The 22,011-nt window shown below is 50.0% G+C and overlaps 1 protein-coding gene across 2 annotated transcripts in view; it reads left to right on the top strand.

Annotated features, from left to right (window-relative positions):
* LOC119399583 (discoidin domain-containing receptor 2) overlaps positions 1 to 22,011 on the top strand; it is a 204,970-nt gene that overhangs the window by 52,529 nt on the left and 130,430 nt on the right. For both annotated transcript variants that reach the window (XM_049416971.1, XM_037666397.2), the window contains exon 2: positions 18,893 to 19,093. In XM_049416971.1, the coding sequence (XP_049272928.1) occupies positions 18,988 to 19,093 (106 nt within the window). In that variant the 5' untranslated portion in view covers positions 18,893 to 18,987. The remainder of the gene's footprint in view (positions 1 to 18,892; positions 19,094 to 22,011) is intronic.

Here is a 22,011-nt window from a genome sequence, read left to right as displayed (position 1 = left end):
TTCAAGTTGGGAAAACAGACATTCGGACAATCCAGTCTACGTAGGCTATATATACATATATTGATTTTTTTTTTTCAACATATGTTGGCAGTGACTGCTACTCTGTCATATAGAGACTCGTTCTTGTGCAGCATATACAAGAGCCTCCTCCCGCACTCAACATCATCCTCACTTTTGTATATAGATGACCAGAAGTACCGAAGCTCTTTCCGCGACCGTGAACCCGGACACTGGCGCGGCTGGGGCGTCTTCGTTGATCTCTATTTTATTGATCTATTTCATCCTTCGTCATCACTCGTGGTGAGTCGCATCGCGAACGGCGAGGCGAAGAAATAACAAAAGAAAAAGGATACGATTCCACCAGCGATAGCCGTCCTACGAAAATAGAGGAGCGCGGATATACACGCAGCAACGAACAAAGCGCATCAGCGCCAGCGCACAAGCGGTCGTCCCATCGCTGATGATCTGCTCCGCGGCGCGCGCAGGGTTCCCGGAAAGCAGCGCACATTTCTCTTCGATACGGCGGCGGCCGATTCAAACGCGGTGCCGAATTCTGAGACGTGTACGAAGGGCCACATTCGTCGGCGTCTCCGCTGCTGCGGCCATGCGTTCTCGGTATTCCGTGGGAGCCGGCGATCGGCCCCGGCGCGTTTACGACCTCTTCTCCTTCCCGCGGTCCGGGGCACGCGCGTCCCTATATAGAGACGTTGGCGGCGGCAAAAGTAATGCGCTCACCCTTGACCGTGACGTTCAATGCGCGTTCCAAGCCCCGGCAGCGGCGGCAACCGGTACGCCGAGCGGCCGCGTCATAAAATAGGAACCTCGCGGAGCAGCCACCGCAAATACGCTGGTGCCGCACAAGCAAGGAGCCACCACCGCGCGTGAGCCGTCGATATATAGAGCTGGTGTGGCTGCCGCGCATCGCCCCTTTTCTTGTTTATTCTCTGAGCTGATGTCTTTTCTCGTCCGCTCCAGCGCCGTTTATTTCGAACCATGTTCTCCCACCCGCGGTCTTTTTTTCCCCTCTTTCATTTAGGGTCGTCTCGGAGGCTCATTCGGTTGACCCGTAATTTCTCCGCACCGTTGTCAGGACATGACGAGGACACGTGTTCGAACTACTTGTTGTCGGTCGCCGTGTACTACGAACGAAGAAACCTCCGTGTGGGAGAATTTTGCTTTAAGGAAAGAGAAACGGGGCCGAGAGGAACTAAACGGAGGAACGCGTGTTTCTGACGTGTTTATTGACTTGCGGGCCGGCGCAGTACTCCGCTAGCATAGCCGACATTTGATGCGGCCGCCGGTGGCAGGACGGACGCACCGCGTTTCGCGTACCTCTTCGTCGTTGTTGAGATTCCAGCCGTCGTCGCAGGTCGTGATGGACGAGCGGCCCCGATTCTTCCGCGGGGAAGCGGGGCGCGCAGGGGAGGAGGGATTCTGACGTACGTGTGCGCTTCGGATATTGGAAAATTGTCAGTGTGCTATAGTGCTTCGTCCACGTCACGTTACGGCTGCGAGCGCTCCGTCTGACACGGCATTTTATCTCCGAAAGAAATCGTCACAAGTTTCCCGCGTTCCGGGCTTGTCCGTTTCGCTCCTTTGTCAATGGTCGAAATTCTTAGAGACGCAATTATATCATCTGCTGAGATAGAGAGAGAGCTGTCGCAATCGGTGATGTCGAGAAGGATGCGCATTCTCTCTCTCCGAGCAGCAACTTTTATGGAGTATCTGCGCAGAGGTTGACTGCGTTGCCATTATTCTTTCCCCTGTGATTAACCTTTCCTTTTTTCTTCCTTTTTTTTTCTTGCGCTGATGGTCCTCTCGCACTCACTTTGTGCCCAAAAGCACATGCTATTACCACTGTAAAATGATATACGACTGCGTGCAAACAGCATTGCAAACTTTGTTATGATCATCGACGTTTCGTTTATGTTTCGCGTTTTCTCTCTCTCTCTGTCGTCAAACAAGGCTATTGCCGTTCGTCCACTTATGAAGACCTAGTCCGCACGGGACGCGCATATTCGCTACATGCACTGAGCGCGCGCGCCGCAGCATGCCGACACCAATGGCGCGCAAGTCGTGATTTGCGCCAGGTTTGTTCTCCGCTGTAAATCGCGGAGCGCGCGGCAACCGACGTCTATGTCGGTACACACCCCTGCGTGAAAGGTGAAGAAAAGAAAAAAAACAGCAGAAATACCCTGTGTTTCCGCGAGGACCGTGTCATGACGGCTGAGCGAAGCGGAAGCGTGAACGCAGGAAGCAAGAGAGAGAGAGAGAGAGAGAGAAAACGAAACAAAAGAGGCGGAATGAAGCGCTAGACGGTGGCGAATGGGGGAGGCAAACTGCTGGATGTAATGGCCAAGACATAAACAAAGAGGCATATACATACGCGCCGGCGGCGTCGCTTCCACATTTCACGTGATTTACGCGGATTTCGGCTTCGCTCGAGGTGCACGACCGCGCGCGTATGACGGCTTAATTGCAGTCACGCCCAGTCCCGTCGCGCGCACGCAGGTCCACATTTAATGTTCGAGGCCGTGCGCACATCCACGGCTGCAGGCGTCTCTGCTCGGCCGCCGTGTCTCTCTCCCTCTCATATACATGGCATTTCACTCGCGGTAATTATCAGCGGAAACGAAGCCATCCCACGTTTGACCGCGAGGGATAGCGGGCTCTTTCATTTTGTGCCACTGCAGGAGCTTAGCCGCGTGGAGGACGAAAAAGGGGAGCGAGGAAAAAGACACACGTGGGTACCACTGCGTGCCTACACGCGATTCTAGTGCGTGTATCCGGTCTAGTTTCTATCGCACTTGCTCCTCTGAGCGAAAATTATCGAGCTGAATGTTCGTTTACGCTTGTCAGAAAGGCGGCAACAGCATGCACACGCCACGCGTCCATCACGATGCGAATGCTTTGGTTGAGATTTCATCGATGTCTTAGGAAATGGCGCAGCTGCTCAGATGGCTACCAGGCGAAAGTTTTCTTTAGGGCACAGAAAAACGTTAGTGGACGCTTCTGCAAGATACGTAACTCCCTAGCAAGCGTCCTGGCCTTACAGAAAACGGTGCTGGCGACAACCGCTGGCGCCGTTTCCGCCAGGATCCACATGCCATGTGGTAACACTCAAGCATTCATTTAGGCTTTGGTTTATTACGCAATGAGGCACCAGTGCTGTGCGAGAGGTCAACATTTCATTACGCATACATTTGTCTTGAAAAAACAAAATGCGCCATTACAAAAGTTTGTACTGGAATGTCACAGGGTTCTTTCGAAGAATGTTATTGCAGGCTATAACTATACTTAACGTAACTACAGAATGTTGACAATATACTGTTTGAACGCCACAGAGGCGGTCAATGTATATATATATATATATATATATATATATATATATATATATATATATATATATAGCGCTAGCCCTGCACCACCGAAAGCAACAACAGTGCGCCTCAAATGTACCCGCAGTTCGTGCTTTTTCGGTGAAAACCCAGCCCTATGATTTCGAGCTAGGTTCACGCCTCTTCGTAAATGCTGACGATGCGACAGGTCGTCTCGAACGCGCGTCGCGTGTCGAATTGTAGCTCGCTGGGAGGAAGTGCATAGTGAACTGGGGCGACCAGCAGGGTTCCCGCGAGTTTCTTCTCTACTTTCCTGCTTACTTGTTACTACTTTTTCTCGCCAGTTCGCGAATTCTAAAGCTGTGAAGGACAGTAACGAGAAAGAGAGTCTCTAGACTGGGCCATTTCGTTTCATCGAAAGCCCGAGTTTCTTCTCCCTGTTCTTTTTTTTTACGAACTGGCGGCTGTGTACAAACCAGAAGGGATGTGCCGACATCCTTTCTCGAGAGATGCTGCAAGCCGATAAGCAGGCGCCATTGATGGCAGGCACCCCCCACTGGGGAAAGTGATCGTTAGTCGCCCGCCGAGGCGTCCTTTATCTGCCATTCGAGCCGGACATCAATCTGGCGACGGGACAGTGAGCGCTTATGAAGACGCAGACCGGACACTGGCAAAGAGCGCCGGCCGTCAATAGGCTGCGGACGGGACAATAAGAACCAGCACGGCTATGCCACCGCTGGGCGACGACACGAAACTCAAAACGGCACTTGTGGGGGAACGCGCCAGCAAAAGCACACGCACGCGCGCGCCCACATCCACGTAGGAAAAGTTCCGAGCCGCATTGTGAAGCCAAAAGTGAGCGGTTGTCCTGGGTAGAAAAGAAAAAATGCAACACAACTTGAGTAGCGACAGCCTGTGTAAAGCTCACTCCCCCGTAAGACCCTGCGGGGGTCCTGTTTACGAACCTCGCGGAGGGGTCTTGAATCTTCAAAAGAGCACAAACGAGTGAAGGAAAGGTTGAAGTGATATACGCGACAAGTCGAGAAAGAAACGTGAATGTAATGAACTGGCGCCAGTTCGGTGGTCTGTTTTGTATAGAGCCCTACCGGATCTCCGGCCTCATGTCGGTCTTTTAGATCACCTTCGAGCACATCGATGACCAATGACAGTGACCGCGAGTTGTCACCTGAAAAGCAAGAGTGGCCTCGAAAGTGCACGGTATGCTGCTTGCACACCTGGTGACGTGCTGCCCGTTATCATCGCTGCACTTGCTTTTCCGAGATTTTGTGGCACTACATGTCCCTTTTTCGTAGAATATAGTGTCTTGGTACCTACCGAAATGAAATTCTACGCTCTGCGCTTGGTTGACCATCCATGAAATTTTGTTGTACCGTTCTATCAGCCCGAGCTGTATTGTCGATACGACCGAGTCATATTTGACCACTATAAACGGCTTTGAATGATGCGCTCGTTTAATAGCTGAAAGATATTGATTCCGGTCGGAATCAATATCTTTCATGTTAAGTGGTTGCAGCGAACTTGAAACAGACGGACGAGAGAAAGACACACGAGAACAAGCCTCGTGTTTCTTTATATACATAGTGTAAATATTTAGGAAGACAAATTTTTAACACGAAAGTGTTTTATGCCGGGGTCCACCAAGACTTCAGTGACGTATTTCCGTCACGGAAATTACGTCGAAAAAATTTACACGATCAGATGGCAAAGAAAAAAAAAGTTCCGTCAACGGGCATCGAACCCATGACTGCTCGGTCCGCAACAACAGATGCCGGACACGCTATCCACTGCGCCACGGTCACAGACTCGAGAAGCTTTACAAACGCGCCTTTTATATCTACCACTCTCCCGGTCGGCAGGGTGGTGTTGCCCTCTGGGATCGGTAAAGTAAAATAATTCGTCATTACTGTGGCCTCCGCGATTAGCACCTGCAACGCGTTACACGTCCGTGCCATTCGGCGCGTTTTCAATAGAAGATCAATTTTGTCAATGCCTTAACACACCGCGAGGCGGCGATTTTAGCCCAAGCGTCGTAAAAGCGTCGGCGTCACTCATAGCATCACGCTAATCCAAACCAAAAATAGCTCTGCGACGCGCGCCTGCCTCACCTGGCTGTCAAGCCCGAACCGCACGTACGCTGCCAAACGCGCACGGGGCGCGCGTCAGCGCGCGCAGCCCGGGCGTCTCCGGCGAGTTATGGCGGTTTCCACCCACACACTACGCGCGAAGGCGCACGCGAAGCGCGCGCTTCCTCATACGTGCAAGACATCGTTTCGTACAAAATTACTGATAGTTCATCAGAATACTTACAAAACCTCCTTCTGTTACCTTTTTTATTGTTAGATGCATGCAAAAGTAAATAAGAACTAAAATTTTTCATATGATGTGTATCATCATCCGTCCGTCAAGCCGGTGCTGGTAACAGCCATGCCACAGTTGGGCTCCAAGCGCTTCCAAGCGCGCGCCGTCTCAAGGTCGATATCAGTCGCCGCAAACACTCGCGTACCGCGCGCGTTTTGCCGCGCTTGCTTCGTCTGCGCATGCGCGGCCTCCGGAGCGCGTACAGCCAACGTACAGCGCGCGCTCGGCCAGCGTACGTGTGGTTCGGGCTTAACACCGTGTTCCCCGCTCACGCGCTCGCCCCGAGAAAAATCGTGGCCGGGCTACCGGGGCGGCACGACGCGCTCTGCGTTTCCCTCTAGTCCGGCCGTGGTGTTCAATGGCATTTTAACATGCCGCAGGATGGCGACCAAGTTCTGCGTCCAATCAGCGACGCTCTTCTGGCTATCACACCTCGTTCTCTGATACGCTTTCACCGTTAACTTTACTACAGCTACCACAAGGGTTTGTTTAATCATTTAACATGGACGTTAGTCGTCGGCATGGAGATGTACCACCAAACATCAGAGTGGGTTCATCCACGTTAAACGGTGCTGTAGCTGCCAGACATCAATATACATTGTGCAAACTCTCTTATATTAATGTACAGTAAACATTCAGTTACTTCTGTAAGGGCACGCTTTACTTTCGTGTTATTCCGATATGACAGAGGGATCAACAATCTTTTTTAGAGTAATTAGCAGTAAAACCTTTTTGCTTTTAAACTATCGTACTTTGTAAGCCCTCAGAGGCAGCTATCAAGGTATCGACCACTATTTAACCTCCGCAAGCCATATACGCAGCTGCATTCATCGGTGATGCTTACAATTTCACTTCGCGTCAAAAGTTTTCTGTGTGATCCGAGCTTCAAGTGTTTCATTGAGTTTGGGAGAGTGCACGAACTACAGAGCTCTGCCTTCGTGCGCAAAGCAGCGCAGCAGCACTGTCTTTGTTTCCTTTATTCGAAAAATTTACAGCGCGCAATTATAACAGCACAGTCAGGTGGGTACCGCAAACAGTCACTTGCACGAGCCCTTAATTACGTGTAGACGTTAACGTTAATCGAGTTTGAGCGTGAGAATGACATGAGATCGAGGAAGTGCTCGTATATAGTGAAGTCTTGTTATACTTAGTTCATTTATCTCTTTCCGAGAAATGGTTAGCGTAATTCGCAAGCGTTCCTGGAGCGCTAATATGTTTGATGACACTTTACGATATGTCGTCGCTTATATTATTGCTGTTTTGCATAAATCAGTTTAGCTTGGATTACCGTACTTTTTACTGAATAATTGATGTTTTGTTATCACGCGCTGTGGTTCCCGATATTCCAGGGAAGGCGCGGCGGCAAGGCAAAAAAGTATAGTTTTGATGGCATTTTCCAACCCCTTTTCAGAGTAAGTGATCATGGTAGAATCGATGCATCTTTTAAATGCGAAGCATTTCTTAGGGAACCTCAGCCACTTTGGGCGTTTCTATCTATCTATCTATCTATCTATCTATCTATCTATCTATCTATCTATCTATCTATCTATCTATCTATCTATCTATCTATCTATCTATCTATCTATCTATCTATCTATCTATCTATCTATCTATCCATCTATCTATCTATCTATCTATCTATCTATCTATCTATCTATCTATCTATCTATCTATCTATCTATCTATCTATCTATCTATCTATCTATCTATCTATCTATCTATCTATCTATCTATCTATCTATCTATCTATTTAGCCGCCTACGTCTGGACGCTCTCCTGGTCGTCTTCATAACTTCTAATATACCAAAATTGGCATAGCAGGGGATCAGTGTATGGTGAACGCGATTCACTGGTCATGACATGAATAACGCAAAATACCTGTCGTGTACGTCATGAAACCCTTTCTCTCAGTCACGTGTGGCACATACCCGCATACCAGAGTTTAAGTTATGCGGGTATGTGCCACAGGTGATACAAAGTCTCAACCAACACAGTAAACGCCAACACACACATTGACACGCAAGGAAAGTGATAATAATAATAATAATTGTTGAGGCTTGAATTTTCACCATCTGATATTCTTTAGCGTGCACCGAGATTGCACAGTATACGGGCATCTAACATTTTGCATTCATCGCAATGCGACCACCGCGGCCAGGATCGAACCCGCGACCTTCGGGTCAGCAGCCGTCCACCGTAACCGCTACATCACCGTGGCGGACACAAGGAAAGTGAGGAAGCTAAAGATAGAAGAACCCATGAATACGCTTAACTACTGTCCACTCGTTCACGTGGTCCGAAACGTGGACCACGTCGATTACGCAAGAACCAGGGTCAATGCTTCCTACAATAAATCTGCCGAGAGAACCAGGCCTCTCATCATTACCGGTGGCTTCAACATTGACTTATCAAGACCCAACAAGGCCTGGTTTTTATACTGCGTGAAAGACGGCTTGGATGTGGACAGGGTATCAAAAGACCTCGCTGCCACGTGCAGGACAGGAGGCCTCATAGATCATTTCATCGTAAGAGGCATCCAGGATTTCCACCTGCTGCTATACCTCACACTTCACTACACTTAGACCTTTCGTAGCCGCGATCACGAACGGATCCGATTAACAAGTCCGGTCCAGCTGCTGGTGCTCACTGATCACGGCGATAATGACCTTGTTCAAGAACTGTCAAGAACCCCTTCTACACATACACACGGGTTCGTCAAACGCGTGCGTTCCCATCATAACAGATAGGTATAAGCATAACAACTGTAACGCAACTTTAACAACTGCAACTGTGACTGTACCGTATACGTTCAGTGCGCCTGCGTGTGCCACTCGGCTATGTGTATATCCAGGGGAACTTTGCTGAATGAAGCTTAGTTGCGAGTAACGCCTGTCCTGTGCATTTGTGTTTCTTTTTTGTGCTGTTCGGATTCGCGCTATCCAGTATAGAAGAACATAAGCACTACATATCAGCTTACCGCGTCTGGTGATGGTAACACCCATGTTGCTGTTGGCATCGTTACGCAACTGTAAACAACTGGTTATATAAAACATATGTGACTCTTCAGCATATGAGTGTGTTTATACCACTTCCACATTTCTCTAGCGTCATTCCGCAACGTTTCGCTCAACACGAAAAATTATGACACAGTCACAATCCCGCGCATGCTCCGCATAACATCGATTCCCAGGGTACTTGGGATCTGCCGAATTTTTTTTTTTTTTTGCAATACGTTCTCCGGCATTGTGCTGAACGTTTGTAACACTGGCGTACACAGTCGAAGACTCTTCTCTCTATTACTCTTGCTGTCTCGCACGCCGTCAGTGAGGACTGGAGTCCGTTGAATACAAGCTGCCGCGCCGCCTCCGATGGGCAGCTCGCTTAGCCCGAGGCCGGTCTCGAATAAAAAGCTCTCGGCCTTACCTGGACAGGAGCAGCGCGCGAGAGCACGAAGTCAATCAGGCGTTCGGCCGCCAGGTTAAGCACGCCGCATGCCCGGAGCTAGTGTGATTGATTTGCAATCAGAGGAGCTCTGATGTGGGCGAAAATGGGCCCGGCATCAGCGTCACATCGAATCACGGACGCGTCAGAGCAGCAGCGCTTCTATTGGATTACCGGAGCGCCGGGCAGATTAGCGCCTCGGTCCGCGGGCGCGTCCGATCCCCCGGTGAGATATCGCAGGTGCCAACCGCGCCTTCTCTCTCTCACCTACCCGCCATTCCGGACAATGAAAGGCAGCGGACAAAGGAAGAGAAGCAGCCGCGGCAGCACGTGCATGCGCGCGGCCGTGCTGCGTGTTTGCACTCTCGACAGGACCGAGGCGTTGCTGGGCCGGCATCAGACTCGCTTTAGTATCCGTACCGTTCAGTCACTCACCGATAAACGTTCAGTACGCCGCCGTTGTCGGGGGAACTCGAACCACTGACATTCCGTAGAGGAAGGGTGAACAGATTCTTCCTTCCGTTAGGGCGCGGACGCGGGCCTGTATAACGTCAAAAGAGCCGCGGCTTCCTCTAAAACGTCGCGATATCAATGTTCTCGCTAGGCGGGCGCTCGCGCAATAATATCATTACAGCAGGAGGCCATGCGCTGTGACGCTTTCGCAGTATTGACTAGTCATGGAACACGTGCGTACGCGAATAGTTGCTGCATGCTGTCTTTCCAAACGAAACACTGGCCTGCTGTCTAGTGTACATGTATATTAGCCAGTTGGTTGATAAAGTACGTGTGAAGTCACTTACTGACACCTCTGCTGCATATGCAGACGCTAAATTCTACCTGAGGCATTTTCGATCGGTTTGCATGAGTATGGGACTCTAACGTACACAAAAACTGGCACGTGACACCAAAAAATGTAATTTAGTGTTTTTGCCTTCCGCTAGCACACCATGAACGTTGCCGCAGCAACTCGAAGGGGCAGCCTAGTGCTCAACAAAAGATTCCTTTATACCGTACTTTTATGTTGGTGTTCGGTGCCATATCATCCAACTGTATACATTGCCACGTGAGGTGAGGTTCGTATGCTTGGGGCAAACAAAAGAAAGAGGGGGGAGGGGATTGTGTTCGACGATGAAATTAAGTAGTACACACGACCTTCTTCCTGACAGCGGAAGATGAGATCTTCAAGAAATTGCACGAACTGTAACGAATAACGAATGACAATAATAGCCGCGACATGGAATACTGCGCCCGCATTAACAATATCGGGTTTATTAGCGGAAATAGTAATGCGTGCCTCACTAAGGGTGGACTTTCGGCCTTCTGAATGAATCCGTCACGCGTATTTTTACGAGTACCTTTCTTCGGAATGGCTGATCATTGTTGCGCGGTGCTCGGCACAGGCACAGCGCAGGATGGAAGCATCAATACTGGTCCAGCCCAACGGGCGGCACTCTTTGAAACAAAAGCGCGGGACCAGAGTCATTGCCCGTGACTTAGCCTGCCACTTTCGTCGAGCCTGTCCGAATGGCAGTCACCATGGGGACCGGTGCAACTGGCAACGCGTGATCGAGCCACCATAAGTAAGGCCGAAGGGCTGGGCCTCTCGCGCAAACGGAAATGGGCCTTCCGTGGAGCGCACCCTTCCGCCGCCACAAGCTCGACGACGTGGTCCTATGCTGGATTTTCCTCCCTACAAGTGGTGGGGGCCGGATAGCGATACAACTGACAGACTTCAATTGTTTCCCATTTCAAGGTTCTTATTCGGGAAGACGAAAAAAAAAAAATGAAGCGTTGGATGAACTCAAACGTCCTATATAGCTTCAGGGAAAAAAAAAGATCCCTCAATGTATATTGCAATGATCGGTTTGCAGTGGAAAGGAATCAGTTCATTGAGGATTCTGGAGCACGGATCCTGGGGGTTAGCCGTCGGGTTGTTGCAAATGCCTTATCGGTAGGAACTTGATTTCTCGAGTCTATAATAACAATAGCAATAACAAGGATAATTGCGAAGGTGAGCATGGCATCCTGCTCATGCTACTTTCCGTGACGGAGTGTCGAATTTGTAGCAATTACGGAACTGCGAGAGCTGCAGCGTAAAGTTTTTATGAATTCTCTTAAACTACCGCTTTGCATGTCGGCAGGTTAATCAAACAGCAAATGGATCATTCGAACGTTCCAATGAGAACAAAAACTGAAAAGCTCATGAGCAGCGTTAATTAACGAACCTATCAATTGCTGAATTTTATACCTGTATCTCCTGAACAGTGTTCGCTCAACGCCCCCCCCCCCCTTTTTTTTTAAATAACGGAGTGAAGGCTAGACGAAGGTTTCAATCGGAAAGCATTTGCATTTTGGTTGGAGGGCAGTCCCGCGTGATCACATCAATTCAAAGTGCGCGACCACGAGGCAATTAATGGTAATTCATTATTGCCTAGAATATATCAACAATTTTATTAATTTCTTGAATCTAAGCCGCATGTAATATGTTCGATGTGATTGGCGTGTTTCGAGCGTAGACTGTACGATGCACTGCTACGTTGATACACTCGGAGAGAGAGAGGGGAACGAAGAATAAGGAAAGAAGGAAAGAGCGTTAACCAAGACCATAGCTGGCTGCCTTACACATTACGAGGGAAGAAGGTAGATAATAATCAAAGGAAATTGTTTATCTTGCCATCTTGTATAGTCACAGATACCGATGGGGGGAGGGGGTTGATTGTAGAAAAACAGCTGTCCTCGGAACAGCTTGACGAGTCTACAACCCTTTCATTTGGCAGGGAGGCAACACCACATATGCGTACATATATATACACGCTTATACATACTTATGCATACACATAGATATACATAGCAGCATACTTATGCTTCAACATGTTTCGCACTCATGCTTTCGGGTTGTTGTCGAAGAAAACAAACAGGTACATGTGACAAGATACTATAAGATACCGTATACATCAGTTTTAGTAACTTAGGAGCGCGCATGGTGCGCGTATAATAGAGGCAGTCAGTATGAACACAACTGCAGAGAAATGTTCGCCGACAGTCGGAAGCGTTTGTCTACAAGCTAGGGATTTTCGAGAAAATCAGTATAGACTTTAAGACTGAATATAGCGGCTTTGATGTATCTTCAGAGGCAGGGTTGAACGCACGCAGGTGCCTCGTACGCACCTGCGAGTGTTCAAAAATGTCCCTTTCGTTCAGTCAATCATTGTGGACCATCAAATCTCGCAGTGGGGAGTAGGTGAACTCAACAACTAAAAAGAATGCTGTGAACTGAACGTATACGAACTGAATTCAGTTTCTCGGGCATCAGCATGAACTCCGCTGTGTCGTTTTTCGGTGTTAGCCTACTACAGCGCGGCAAATGCGGTAAGTGCGCGTGCAGCCGCAGACGAATGAGATCACTCCTCGCTTCCCGACCCGATTTCCATAAGGTTGCCTCGGCATGCAGGCAGGCGCTGCGAAGCGGACGCGAGCTGAAGGGGCGCGGGAATCCGAAACCAAACCCACTTTAGAGGAGAGAGAGCGACCCACGGACAAGCGACAGATGGCCGTGGCAGATTGGTCCGGCCAATGCTTCGCGCCAAACTTCGGGCTCCGCGTTCTGTAGCTGATGAGGCGCGTCGCTCGGTGCGCACTGACTTAACGGGGAGAGCACCCGGCGCGGCATCTGCTTGGCCTATAACCCAGCGCTTGACTGCGTCTTTAAAAGAAATGAATGAACTTGGAGAACTAAAGAACTTGCAAGATCCATTAACTGACAGGATTAAGTTTTCGGAAGTACAGCGTGCCCAAAAGCCCCCCTCCCCCCTTTCTTCCCCGCGTTATTTCAGAAAACTTTATGCACGCCCTCCTCGAGCAACAGCACGTGGTGTAAATACCAGTCAGCAGCAGTGGTGTTTATGAAAGCGAGTGTACAATGAGAGACAGGGTCAGAGGTACTAAAAAAATTCTGTTCCAGCGGCTAACCCTGATAACATTGTATCCTACTGCCGAAGCAGTATAGGGCATGGACTATTTGTCTTCCATACATATTATCGTGCACGCAAAGTGACCATGCGCGTGGCGGTATAATGTAAGTTGTGAAACGCGACAATAGCGAACATGCACAATAGAGCCGCTTATTCGACGGAGTTGTCTCATTTTCACCATGAGCTTCTCAAAGGAACGCAAATTGAATGCACTACTGCAATGTGCTCTGCGCACTCATGCATTTTAGTAGAATTCGGCCGAATCATTCTATAACACACTGCACTGTCCGGGAGAGCTTTTCGTTCTCTCTTTAACTTAGCTGTAGTCTGACGTGCCTGCGAAGTTCTCTTCGCGACAGGATGACACCGTTTGCTCTTGTTTATTGTAAACAAAAAAAAAAAAAACCACTGCTATGCTCTCATCACAATTAACAGAGCGCTGCGCTGATGGATTCCACTGTGCTCTCTAAACAAACACCTGCTGGTACCCGACGATGCACTAAAGAGGCTGTTCTCTCGCTACACTTTTTTTTTTTCCGGCTTCATGGCGTGTTCCCCAAGCTGTATAGATATATAAGTTATGTCGAAAGAGTTTGGCTCCGTCAGGTCAAAGTCAACTGCATCCACTGCCGAAGCCCTTCGACAGATTTTCTTAACGACGTTTCGAAAGTCATTCCAGACGCCACATGCACGCTCCCTGTCGCCGCAGCAGCCCTGTTTATGAGTATCCTTCAGTTTTGTGACAGCCACCTGCAGGCATTCTGAAGCCTATCGTATTCCACCCGACACACAGCTTATCATGAGCGTTTGTATATAACTCTGCCTTTCCAGTCTATTCACCCTCTCGTCTTTTTTTTTTTTCCATCCTCTCCCTCTATCCTCCTACCATTCGTAACTGATATTTTTCTGCGTCTCTTTCCCGATGTCCCCTTCAGCCGAGATGACGTCCCGCGCAGTAGGTATGCACAGCGCTCGAGTCGCGGGCCTCGTATCTCTCCCGACGGTCGTGGCCGATTTATGTCGGCGTGTTTTATTCGCCTTTCACGTCTCCCTCGACTCGGTTCCCGACGACGACGACGAGCGATGCCATATTTCAGCGGGGCCGTGCTCTGCGGCGCAGCTATCAAATGTCACCGGGGCTTAAAAACTTCCCCACCATGCGCGCTGGCTCGACACGCGGGTCTCGGCGTCTCTCCTTCTGCCTCCCCCTTTCCCCCTGCGTGTGCGCGCCCCTTTTTTCTTTCTTTCGGAGGGGGGCGGAGGGGGTCTGCGAGAGATGCCTGCAGAAGCTAGTAACTCAATGCCGCGCGTGCTGGAGCTCGCGGCGGCCACGCCACCCCGTCCTCCCACGCGCCTCTTCTCTTTGATCTTCTTCCTCCGTCGAGCGAGCGAGTCCGAATCACGATCGAATGCGTATAGGCAACGCTGGCAACATTGCAAAGTCCAGAGAAGCTAACCTGCGACGTTCTCGTTGAGTCCTGGCGGTTTTGTAGGCACGCTGCTGCTTGCTGCTTCTTTTGATACCAGCACTTCGAGGTCGTTGCCATCTTCTGGCTGGCGCGGTTCTTCTTACGTCTGTTTCTTTTTTCCTTAACAGTATTATTATTCTTAGACGACGAATCTTCTAGTCTCACACGGTGTACGTTGTTCCGTGTATCAATTCGAGCAAGCGGAACTTGCTAAAATTTTCTTATCGGTGTATGGAGGCATATATATAGTGATCGTGGCCGCGGCTCCTTGCGGCGTGCACTTGGCTTGTACCCGCACGTGTTCAACTGGCCGTCACGGCACCAAGAGATCTCGTTTTAACATGCCGTGGCTCTCCCGATATCGCTTCACGGTAGCTCATGCGCCGCTATAGTGCCGCCTTCCTCGTTTTATACGACGTGGGGGGTGACTGGACAAAACTAACGAAATAATAATAGTAATATAAAAAGCAAGATAGAACCTGAGCGAACCCACCGGTTATAAAATATATATACGTGACATGAGGTACGAGCCAGGCGAAGCATCGTAGCGAATCAGGCACCAGTCCTTCCCTCCCCAAACCGCGCCCCTCCATCACCAATACCTCTAAGGCCATCTGCAGATTGCCCGGGGCGAAGCACGACCACGCCGTGCGCCCCAAACGGCCGGACTCGCCGGCGCTGCGCGCACTGGCCCCTTCTTAACGTCGCCAGCTTTCTCGCGTGGAAAACAAACTGGAAAAAAGAAAGGCAAAAGAAGATAAGATGCCATAGCTACGGGGACGCTCTATAGCTGTGCGGTGGCGCGAACCTTGCGGTTGTTGCGGTCGCGACCAGGGCTGCACCAGCGCCGTCTAATTGTCGGCCGAGCGGTCGGCATCGGAAGCCGCTCGGGACGAATCGCTCTTCTCGGCGACGCTTCTCACGTACGGACCTCCCCGGTGGCCGCCGTCGCTCCAGCCCCCGTCGTCGCCGTCAGTGATCCTGCCGGCGCGCGACATTCGGCAGGGGCCTCACGTCGCTCGCTGCTGTCCGATCCAGTTAGTGGCTTCAAGTTTCGACAGATGGGCCCTCCTCACCGACCGTTTCAGCCTTTTATTTTTCTAAAGAAAACGACTAGGTCGACCTTCCGTTTTTTTTTTTTTTCACTTATATTTTGAACTGTCGATGACTCCTTGCTTATAGGCCTCGCCCATCTTCCCACCCATTTATTGTTTTTCTTCCTTCTCCGTCCCGGTACGCTTCTATACTCGCGCTGGAGGGCAGTTTCTTTTTCCTTTTTTTTTTTTTAAGCGCGGACCAAGAACAAGCGAACGATGTGCTCATTAAGTGCGAGTCATTTGAGAAAGTTGGACGGGAACGTGCTTTCGTACGCTCCTTGGAATGCCTGCATGCGTTCGTGCACGTCTGCAAGTTTATTTCACTCGCACAGGTGAAGCGACTTAGCGTTGTTTAAAATGCTGCCCGCGTTTAGTCCTCATTAAGCCGGGAATGCTCTAGAATACAGCTCCGCCTTTTAATGTCAATCATTTGCGCCCGTCTCAGATGATATTTGGCAACCAAGAAAGTCAGAATGCGGCTGCTTCTTAACGAACGCTCTTGACAACGTTTCGTCCTCTGCCTGTCCAGCTCTCCACCTGCCAGACCATGCACCATCTGTGGTTCCCACAGGGCCCGCATCCTTTATATCCCTGTTGGGCTTTTAACGCAGAAAACCAGATGATATGCTTATTTTATACGAGGTGTACAGCATCGACAGGAACATTGCAAATTTACATTCCAAAGTTTTGATTGCTGGAGTGCTTTCACTGCCAGCTAGATTTAATGTCTGTTGAGCAAATCATTTGAGGCGCTCGAAAGTCTTGACATTTGCGTTTATGTTCTTCGACCTAACAACAGTGACTTGTGCTCTCGCATTCCTCCGTGGTAGCGAACGAAATCTTCCGTCCGCGTCCTTATTACATTATCTCAGTGTTTCTTTTTTTTTTCTGTAGGAGTAACTTGTTCTTTTTTCTTATTGAGATGAGGAATATTACACTCTTAGACGCTATGAAGTAAAACGGGACGATAAAAAAAAAAAACTTCTTCATCATCTTTATAACTGTATGTGTACGATGCCTGCATGCAAGGAGTCTCTGAAATATCAGAAAGCGAAGAACGGGTCATGAACTTTTTCTCACGTTGAATTGACGCGCACTTGTATAGAGCACCACGTCCAGGCGTGGCACAGAGGTGAATCACCGTATTCCAGATCGGCGACAATGAAGAGAATGCGGTGCAGAGGTTCAGAAAAAAAAAAAAAACACAGAAGAAGGTGGGGGTCTCCAGTGCTGCCGTATTAGTGCCTCCGCCATCTCGGGTGTACGTTATACCGCTGGGAAAGCACCGTGCGCGACTGCGTGCCGATATGCAAGGCTCTCGAGAGCGCTCGAATCCCTCGCTCCGTCTTCGCCGTGCGCGGTCTGCGTGTCTATCACTCTGCAATACGCGGGGTGAGGAAGTCATTCACAGCGACCCAGTCGGAGCTCGCCATCTCTGCGCAGAGACGGCTGGTGCGCTCGGATATTTTCATAAGCGAGCCGCCGGCTATTGACGCTCGAGATATCCGCGCCCGCCGCCGTGGATATATGGGCGCGCCGAAGGAGTCGCCCAGGGTGAGCCGATGTTTATAGGCGAGCCACGGGGAAAAAAAAAGGAAATAATACGAAATGGCTAGAGAGAGACGCGAAACTTCAGAAGGTCCGTCGCACCCATGCAGCAGCAACAGTGGCGACGACGCTCATGGCGAGGCGGCGCAGGGCGAATGTACATGCGCGAGTCCTTCTTTTCGGGTTCTATATTTAGTAGGATCGCTGGGTACTGCAGATCGCAGGACGTCCCGTCGCAGTCGCCTGCGGCGGTCCCACGACGGGGCCCTAAGTCGCCGCGGCTCCGGTGGCGCGACTCAGTTTGTCGATGTTCGAAGCCAACATATACGCTTTCCCCTTCGTCTCGCCGCGACTTCCCTTTCGCGCGCTCTTCGCTTCGTCGTGCATGCGGCACCCTGCGAGCGAGCGAGCGCGTAGCCGGGACCCACACGTCGGATTCCAGTCGGGCCCGCATTTCTCAAGCCGCGTAATAAACGACCGCCAGCGCCCCGCCTCGTGTTATCCGCGGATAAGACAGGGGCGCGACGAGTGAACGCTGCTTTCCCCCGGAGAACGCGAAGCGTGGCGCGCAGTGCAAAGAAGGAGATTATGAACAAATAAAACAAAAATAAGAAGCAACACTGGCTCGAGGTTGAGCTAAAGAAGACCGAGAAGCCGTCGCATTACAGCTCCACAATCGTTCTGTGAAAGTAGCTCGCCGCGGCCGAATAAAGAAAGGGGTACACGCAGATCACCCACGACGACGACGACGTCCCGTATTGATGCTGCGGTGATCTTGTCACAAGTGCGGACCACTCGGGCCTCGGCGATTACCTCGTAAATTGTGCAAAACGTGAGCCGACCTGCGCGAGTTATCTCAGCATGCTAATCTAAAATGATAGCGCGAGTTACACGCAAGAAAAATGCCGACGCACTACAGGACGAGCGGCTCGAGAGGAAGGCAGTTTCGTTACTATAGTATCAGTATAGGCGCAGAGCAATGATCTTCGCCTGCGTGGCGAGATCTGCCTACCGCGATATCCAAGCCAAGTACACCTCTTTCTGACCCCTATGTCATCGGGGAGCCCTTCTGCACTGATTGGGAGAAAGGGTGCGCCACAGTGACGATCTCTGGCTGCCTGAATAAATTTTTGTTGGAAGCAGCGCTGTATACTTTTGCACAGAAATGTGACATGCACTACAGAGCCTGAACGATTGGCTGATCCATGCATGTTTTATTGCTTTCAGACATTTCCTTGCGTGCGTGATTTTTTTTGCAAATTCCCACTGTTCGAACTTTTCTGTTGTTTGTTTAGCGATAAGGAGGCTGTCTTATTGACAGATTGTCATTGGACAAAGGAAACGTCTGCACACGGCAAAGAAATCCCGAGAATCGACCCCTTTTCTCTCGTGATTGTCTATCCGGCGGGACTAGAACATTTAAAGTGGCGTGAGACATATCAAGCCAATGCTCCTAGGTTATGATGCAATGAAAAAGCGTCTGCCAGCCTTATATTCGGACTTTATGAACTACTTGAGTGTGTGTTGTTGAGATGTTTGTACGAGCCGTTTGAACGACAGTGTGATCAATTCGCATATAGCATTTGGTGGACGTTTTGCATGGACCAGATAATAAGACCCATCATCGACCATCGTTCTTCTTCTTACAGGAGGCCCCTCACGATGGAGTGTCGCTGCCCGTCACGTGGCCACCGATGACGTGAGGCGACCGCGACCAAGCTGACGCGTGCGTAACGGGACAGCGATGGCGTCGTCTCCGCGGCGAGCACGATGGCCACTGCTGCGGCTTCTCTCTCTCTGCGTCTGCGCCGTGCTGCTGCCGGCCAGACCGAGCAGGGCCTTCGACTGGGGTAAGTCCCGGATGAAGTGTCCAGTGTTTTCCACGCGTGACCTCGGAGACGCGTGGTAGAAACATGCGAGTGCGATGGTCAGCGCAGGTTTCTCCACGGCTCTCCCGCAAGTTCTTCGCTGCTCTTTGCATGTGTCATCAGCATGTTCAAATGGTTCACGTATACAAACTTTTCCCGGCTGCGGTGTCGGGATAGGTTCTCTTAGCGCGCCGCCACATGCACATTTGTCTGCATATAGTTATTTTCTTTTCCTTATGTGTCGTGTTCTTAATCCAATTTTATCGGTCACTCGTGCGTCGTCACTGTGACCACGTCGTCACCGTGACCGATTGTGATTTCGCGTCGTCACTGTGACCGAGCGAACTATAGGCGAACTATATATAAGAGAGCGAACGCGGAGCGCAGCAGAGAATGAATGACAGTGACGAGAGCGAGATGGGCGAAGCTGCGGATGGATGAGGAGGAAAGCGGATGAGGAGGTAACGACCAAGGAAAAACAGCGTTGCTTGAGCGGCAACATGTATATCGCCAGAGAGACTGTAGGCGAGCGGGCCGTATGTATAGTCCGCTCGCCGATTACTTCATCGGTAAGGTGCGCGGTGAGCGCGTCCGCCGATAACGTAATTGGAAGCAAAGCGATGCATGAGTCTGTCTGTCTTCGGCGACCCCTGTGACCAGCGCCCATTCACGCATCAATATCATGTGCCGCACAGCACATGTCTCCGAGCCAGCTACGCTAACAGCGTTCTCTTACTCATAATACAAAACAGGCGAATTTATTTCTGAGTAATGACCGACGCAACTGGTGGAAGTGCTTCCTGTGCCGCTGCTGTTGAATGAGCTACCCGATTAGAAGCTGAGATGTCGACACCAGAATCCAGAGCTCGGCGCCGCCGAAACGTAATATTTGGCCTCATATATCGCGAAATCAAGACATTTAGACAGCGGCGCTCAAAGTTCGCATTACGAAGTTTCGTAATCATCGGTGATGCAGTTTTGCGCGTTCTACTCTGTGTCGCGACTATGCTTTTGTTTCGGAGACCTGTCATCTGGTTATTTGTTTATTTCCTTTTTACTTCCATTTTTTTATTATCTTCATCTTCTATTTCCATTCCTTCTTCCCTAGTGTAGGCAGCAGTATATCGTCTCTCTCGGTGGCACTTATCAACAGGCTTCCTGCATATATTCCGCTTCATGCTGTATATATGTGTGTTTCTTATATCAAATAATCATATTAATAATACAGGCGTACCTCTAAAGGCGGTCCCGTACACAGCCCTTCTTGATAGTCGAAAAAGAATAGGGCTATTTGTTTTAGTGGGAAGTTCATTAGAAGCACCAATTGATATGTAAAAGACGCTGATGAACAACAACAACAACAACAACAATAATAATAATAATAATAATAATAATAATAATAATAATAATAATAATAATAATAATAATAATAATAATAATAATAATAATAATAATGATTTCTAGAGCTTCACGAGCCAAAACCACGATCTCATACACGAGGCACGCCGCAGTGGGGGTCTACGGCAATTTCTACTACCTGGTGTTCTTTAACGTGCGCTGACATCGCACAGTACACGGGCCTCTAGCATTTCGCCTCCATCGAAATGCGACCGCCGCGGCTGGGTTCAAACCCGCCTCTTTCGGTCGGGTCAGCAGCCCAAGACCGTATACCACTGTACCACTGCAGCGGCGGCGATGTGCAACATCATGCGCGAAGATCTCAATGCGTCTCTAAGTTGCACACTAACGCCAGGAATTGCTGCCACTGTTTCGTGGGGTACTCACGTTGCGTGCTGTTCATCACTCGCGGGGTATACATCACGTGCTCATCAATGTAGTACATCATGCGCGCGCGCTCTTCGTTCCATTCGCTTCTCGGTTATTAAGAAAAGGTAACTTCTTGCGACGCTTAAATAAATAAATAAATAAATAAATAAATAAATAAATAAATAAATAAATAAATATTCACGCGTATTCGAACAAAGTATGCGTATTTAGCGAACATACTGAGGTTGTACTGTCCGTGTGAGTGCGAATAGGGTAAATTTTCACACGGTGCATTGTTAAATTAGATAAATCTCTGCGATAAATGTGTCGAGAAGTTAGGCTGGCTGCAACCAAGGTCGTTATCTACACGACCGGTCTATGTAGCGGTCGTCAGCTGTCTCGCGGTCGGGCCATGGATGCGGTTTAAAATTTCACCCCGTGACAGCCGCTCTTTCGCGTGCGCCGCCGTGGAAAAAGCCCCGCGGGCCGCGCGTCTTAGTCACAGCGCAGATTACAACAATATGCATGCAACTCTGCAGCAGGCTCCGCGGAAACTTGATCGCGGCTAATTGTATAAGCAGCCCTCCACTTCGCTGTCTCAGCCGTCGCTCATGAGGTTGCCCTCTCCTGCTCGCTCTGTCAGTGCGTCATTTTGTTATCGTCCGTTAGCATCGAGAAGCGATCATCAGCAGCGGCAGTTGGCTGATGTTTGCACCGTTTCTGCCGCCGGAGCAGACGGTGCGACGCCTAGCTTCTCGGAAGGCTCCACGATATGATCGTTCCGCGGGTTTGCGAGGGCGCATCAGGACACATGGGCTGAGACTTTTTGGACATCGGGCGCACGGCTGCGGCCCCTTCCCGTGAGAAAAAGAGCGCTGGTGGCTCGCTGCCCACGCTCGGTACCGAGAAGCAGCCCGCGCCATTCGGTGGCTTGCAAAAGGAAGGAAGCCGCCTTGACGCTACAGGGGCTGAATATACGCGCTATATAGTATGTAACGGGTTTAAATATAGAGTGATCAGGACTGCGCAGGAGGATTCTAAGTGAAGCAGTCCTATGCAGGCGTGTCCGTTTCGGCGCATCTGTGGATGCGTCTGTTGGCGCCGGTATACAAATAACTGTTCTATAGAATCCC

The sequence above is a fragment of the Rhipicephalus sanguineus genome, chromosome 1, assembly GCF_013339695.2.
Source record: "Rhipicephalus sanguineus isolate Rsan-2018 chromosome 1, BIME_Rsan_1.4, whole genome shotgun sequence".
Taxonomy (NCBI): domain Eukaryota; kingdom Metazoa; phylum Arthropoda; class Arachnida; order Ixodida; family Ixodidae; genus Rhipicephalus; species Rhipicephalus sanguineus.
This window is presented reverse-complemented; position numbering and strand designations above follow the sequence as displayed.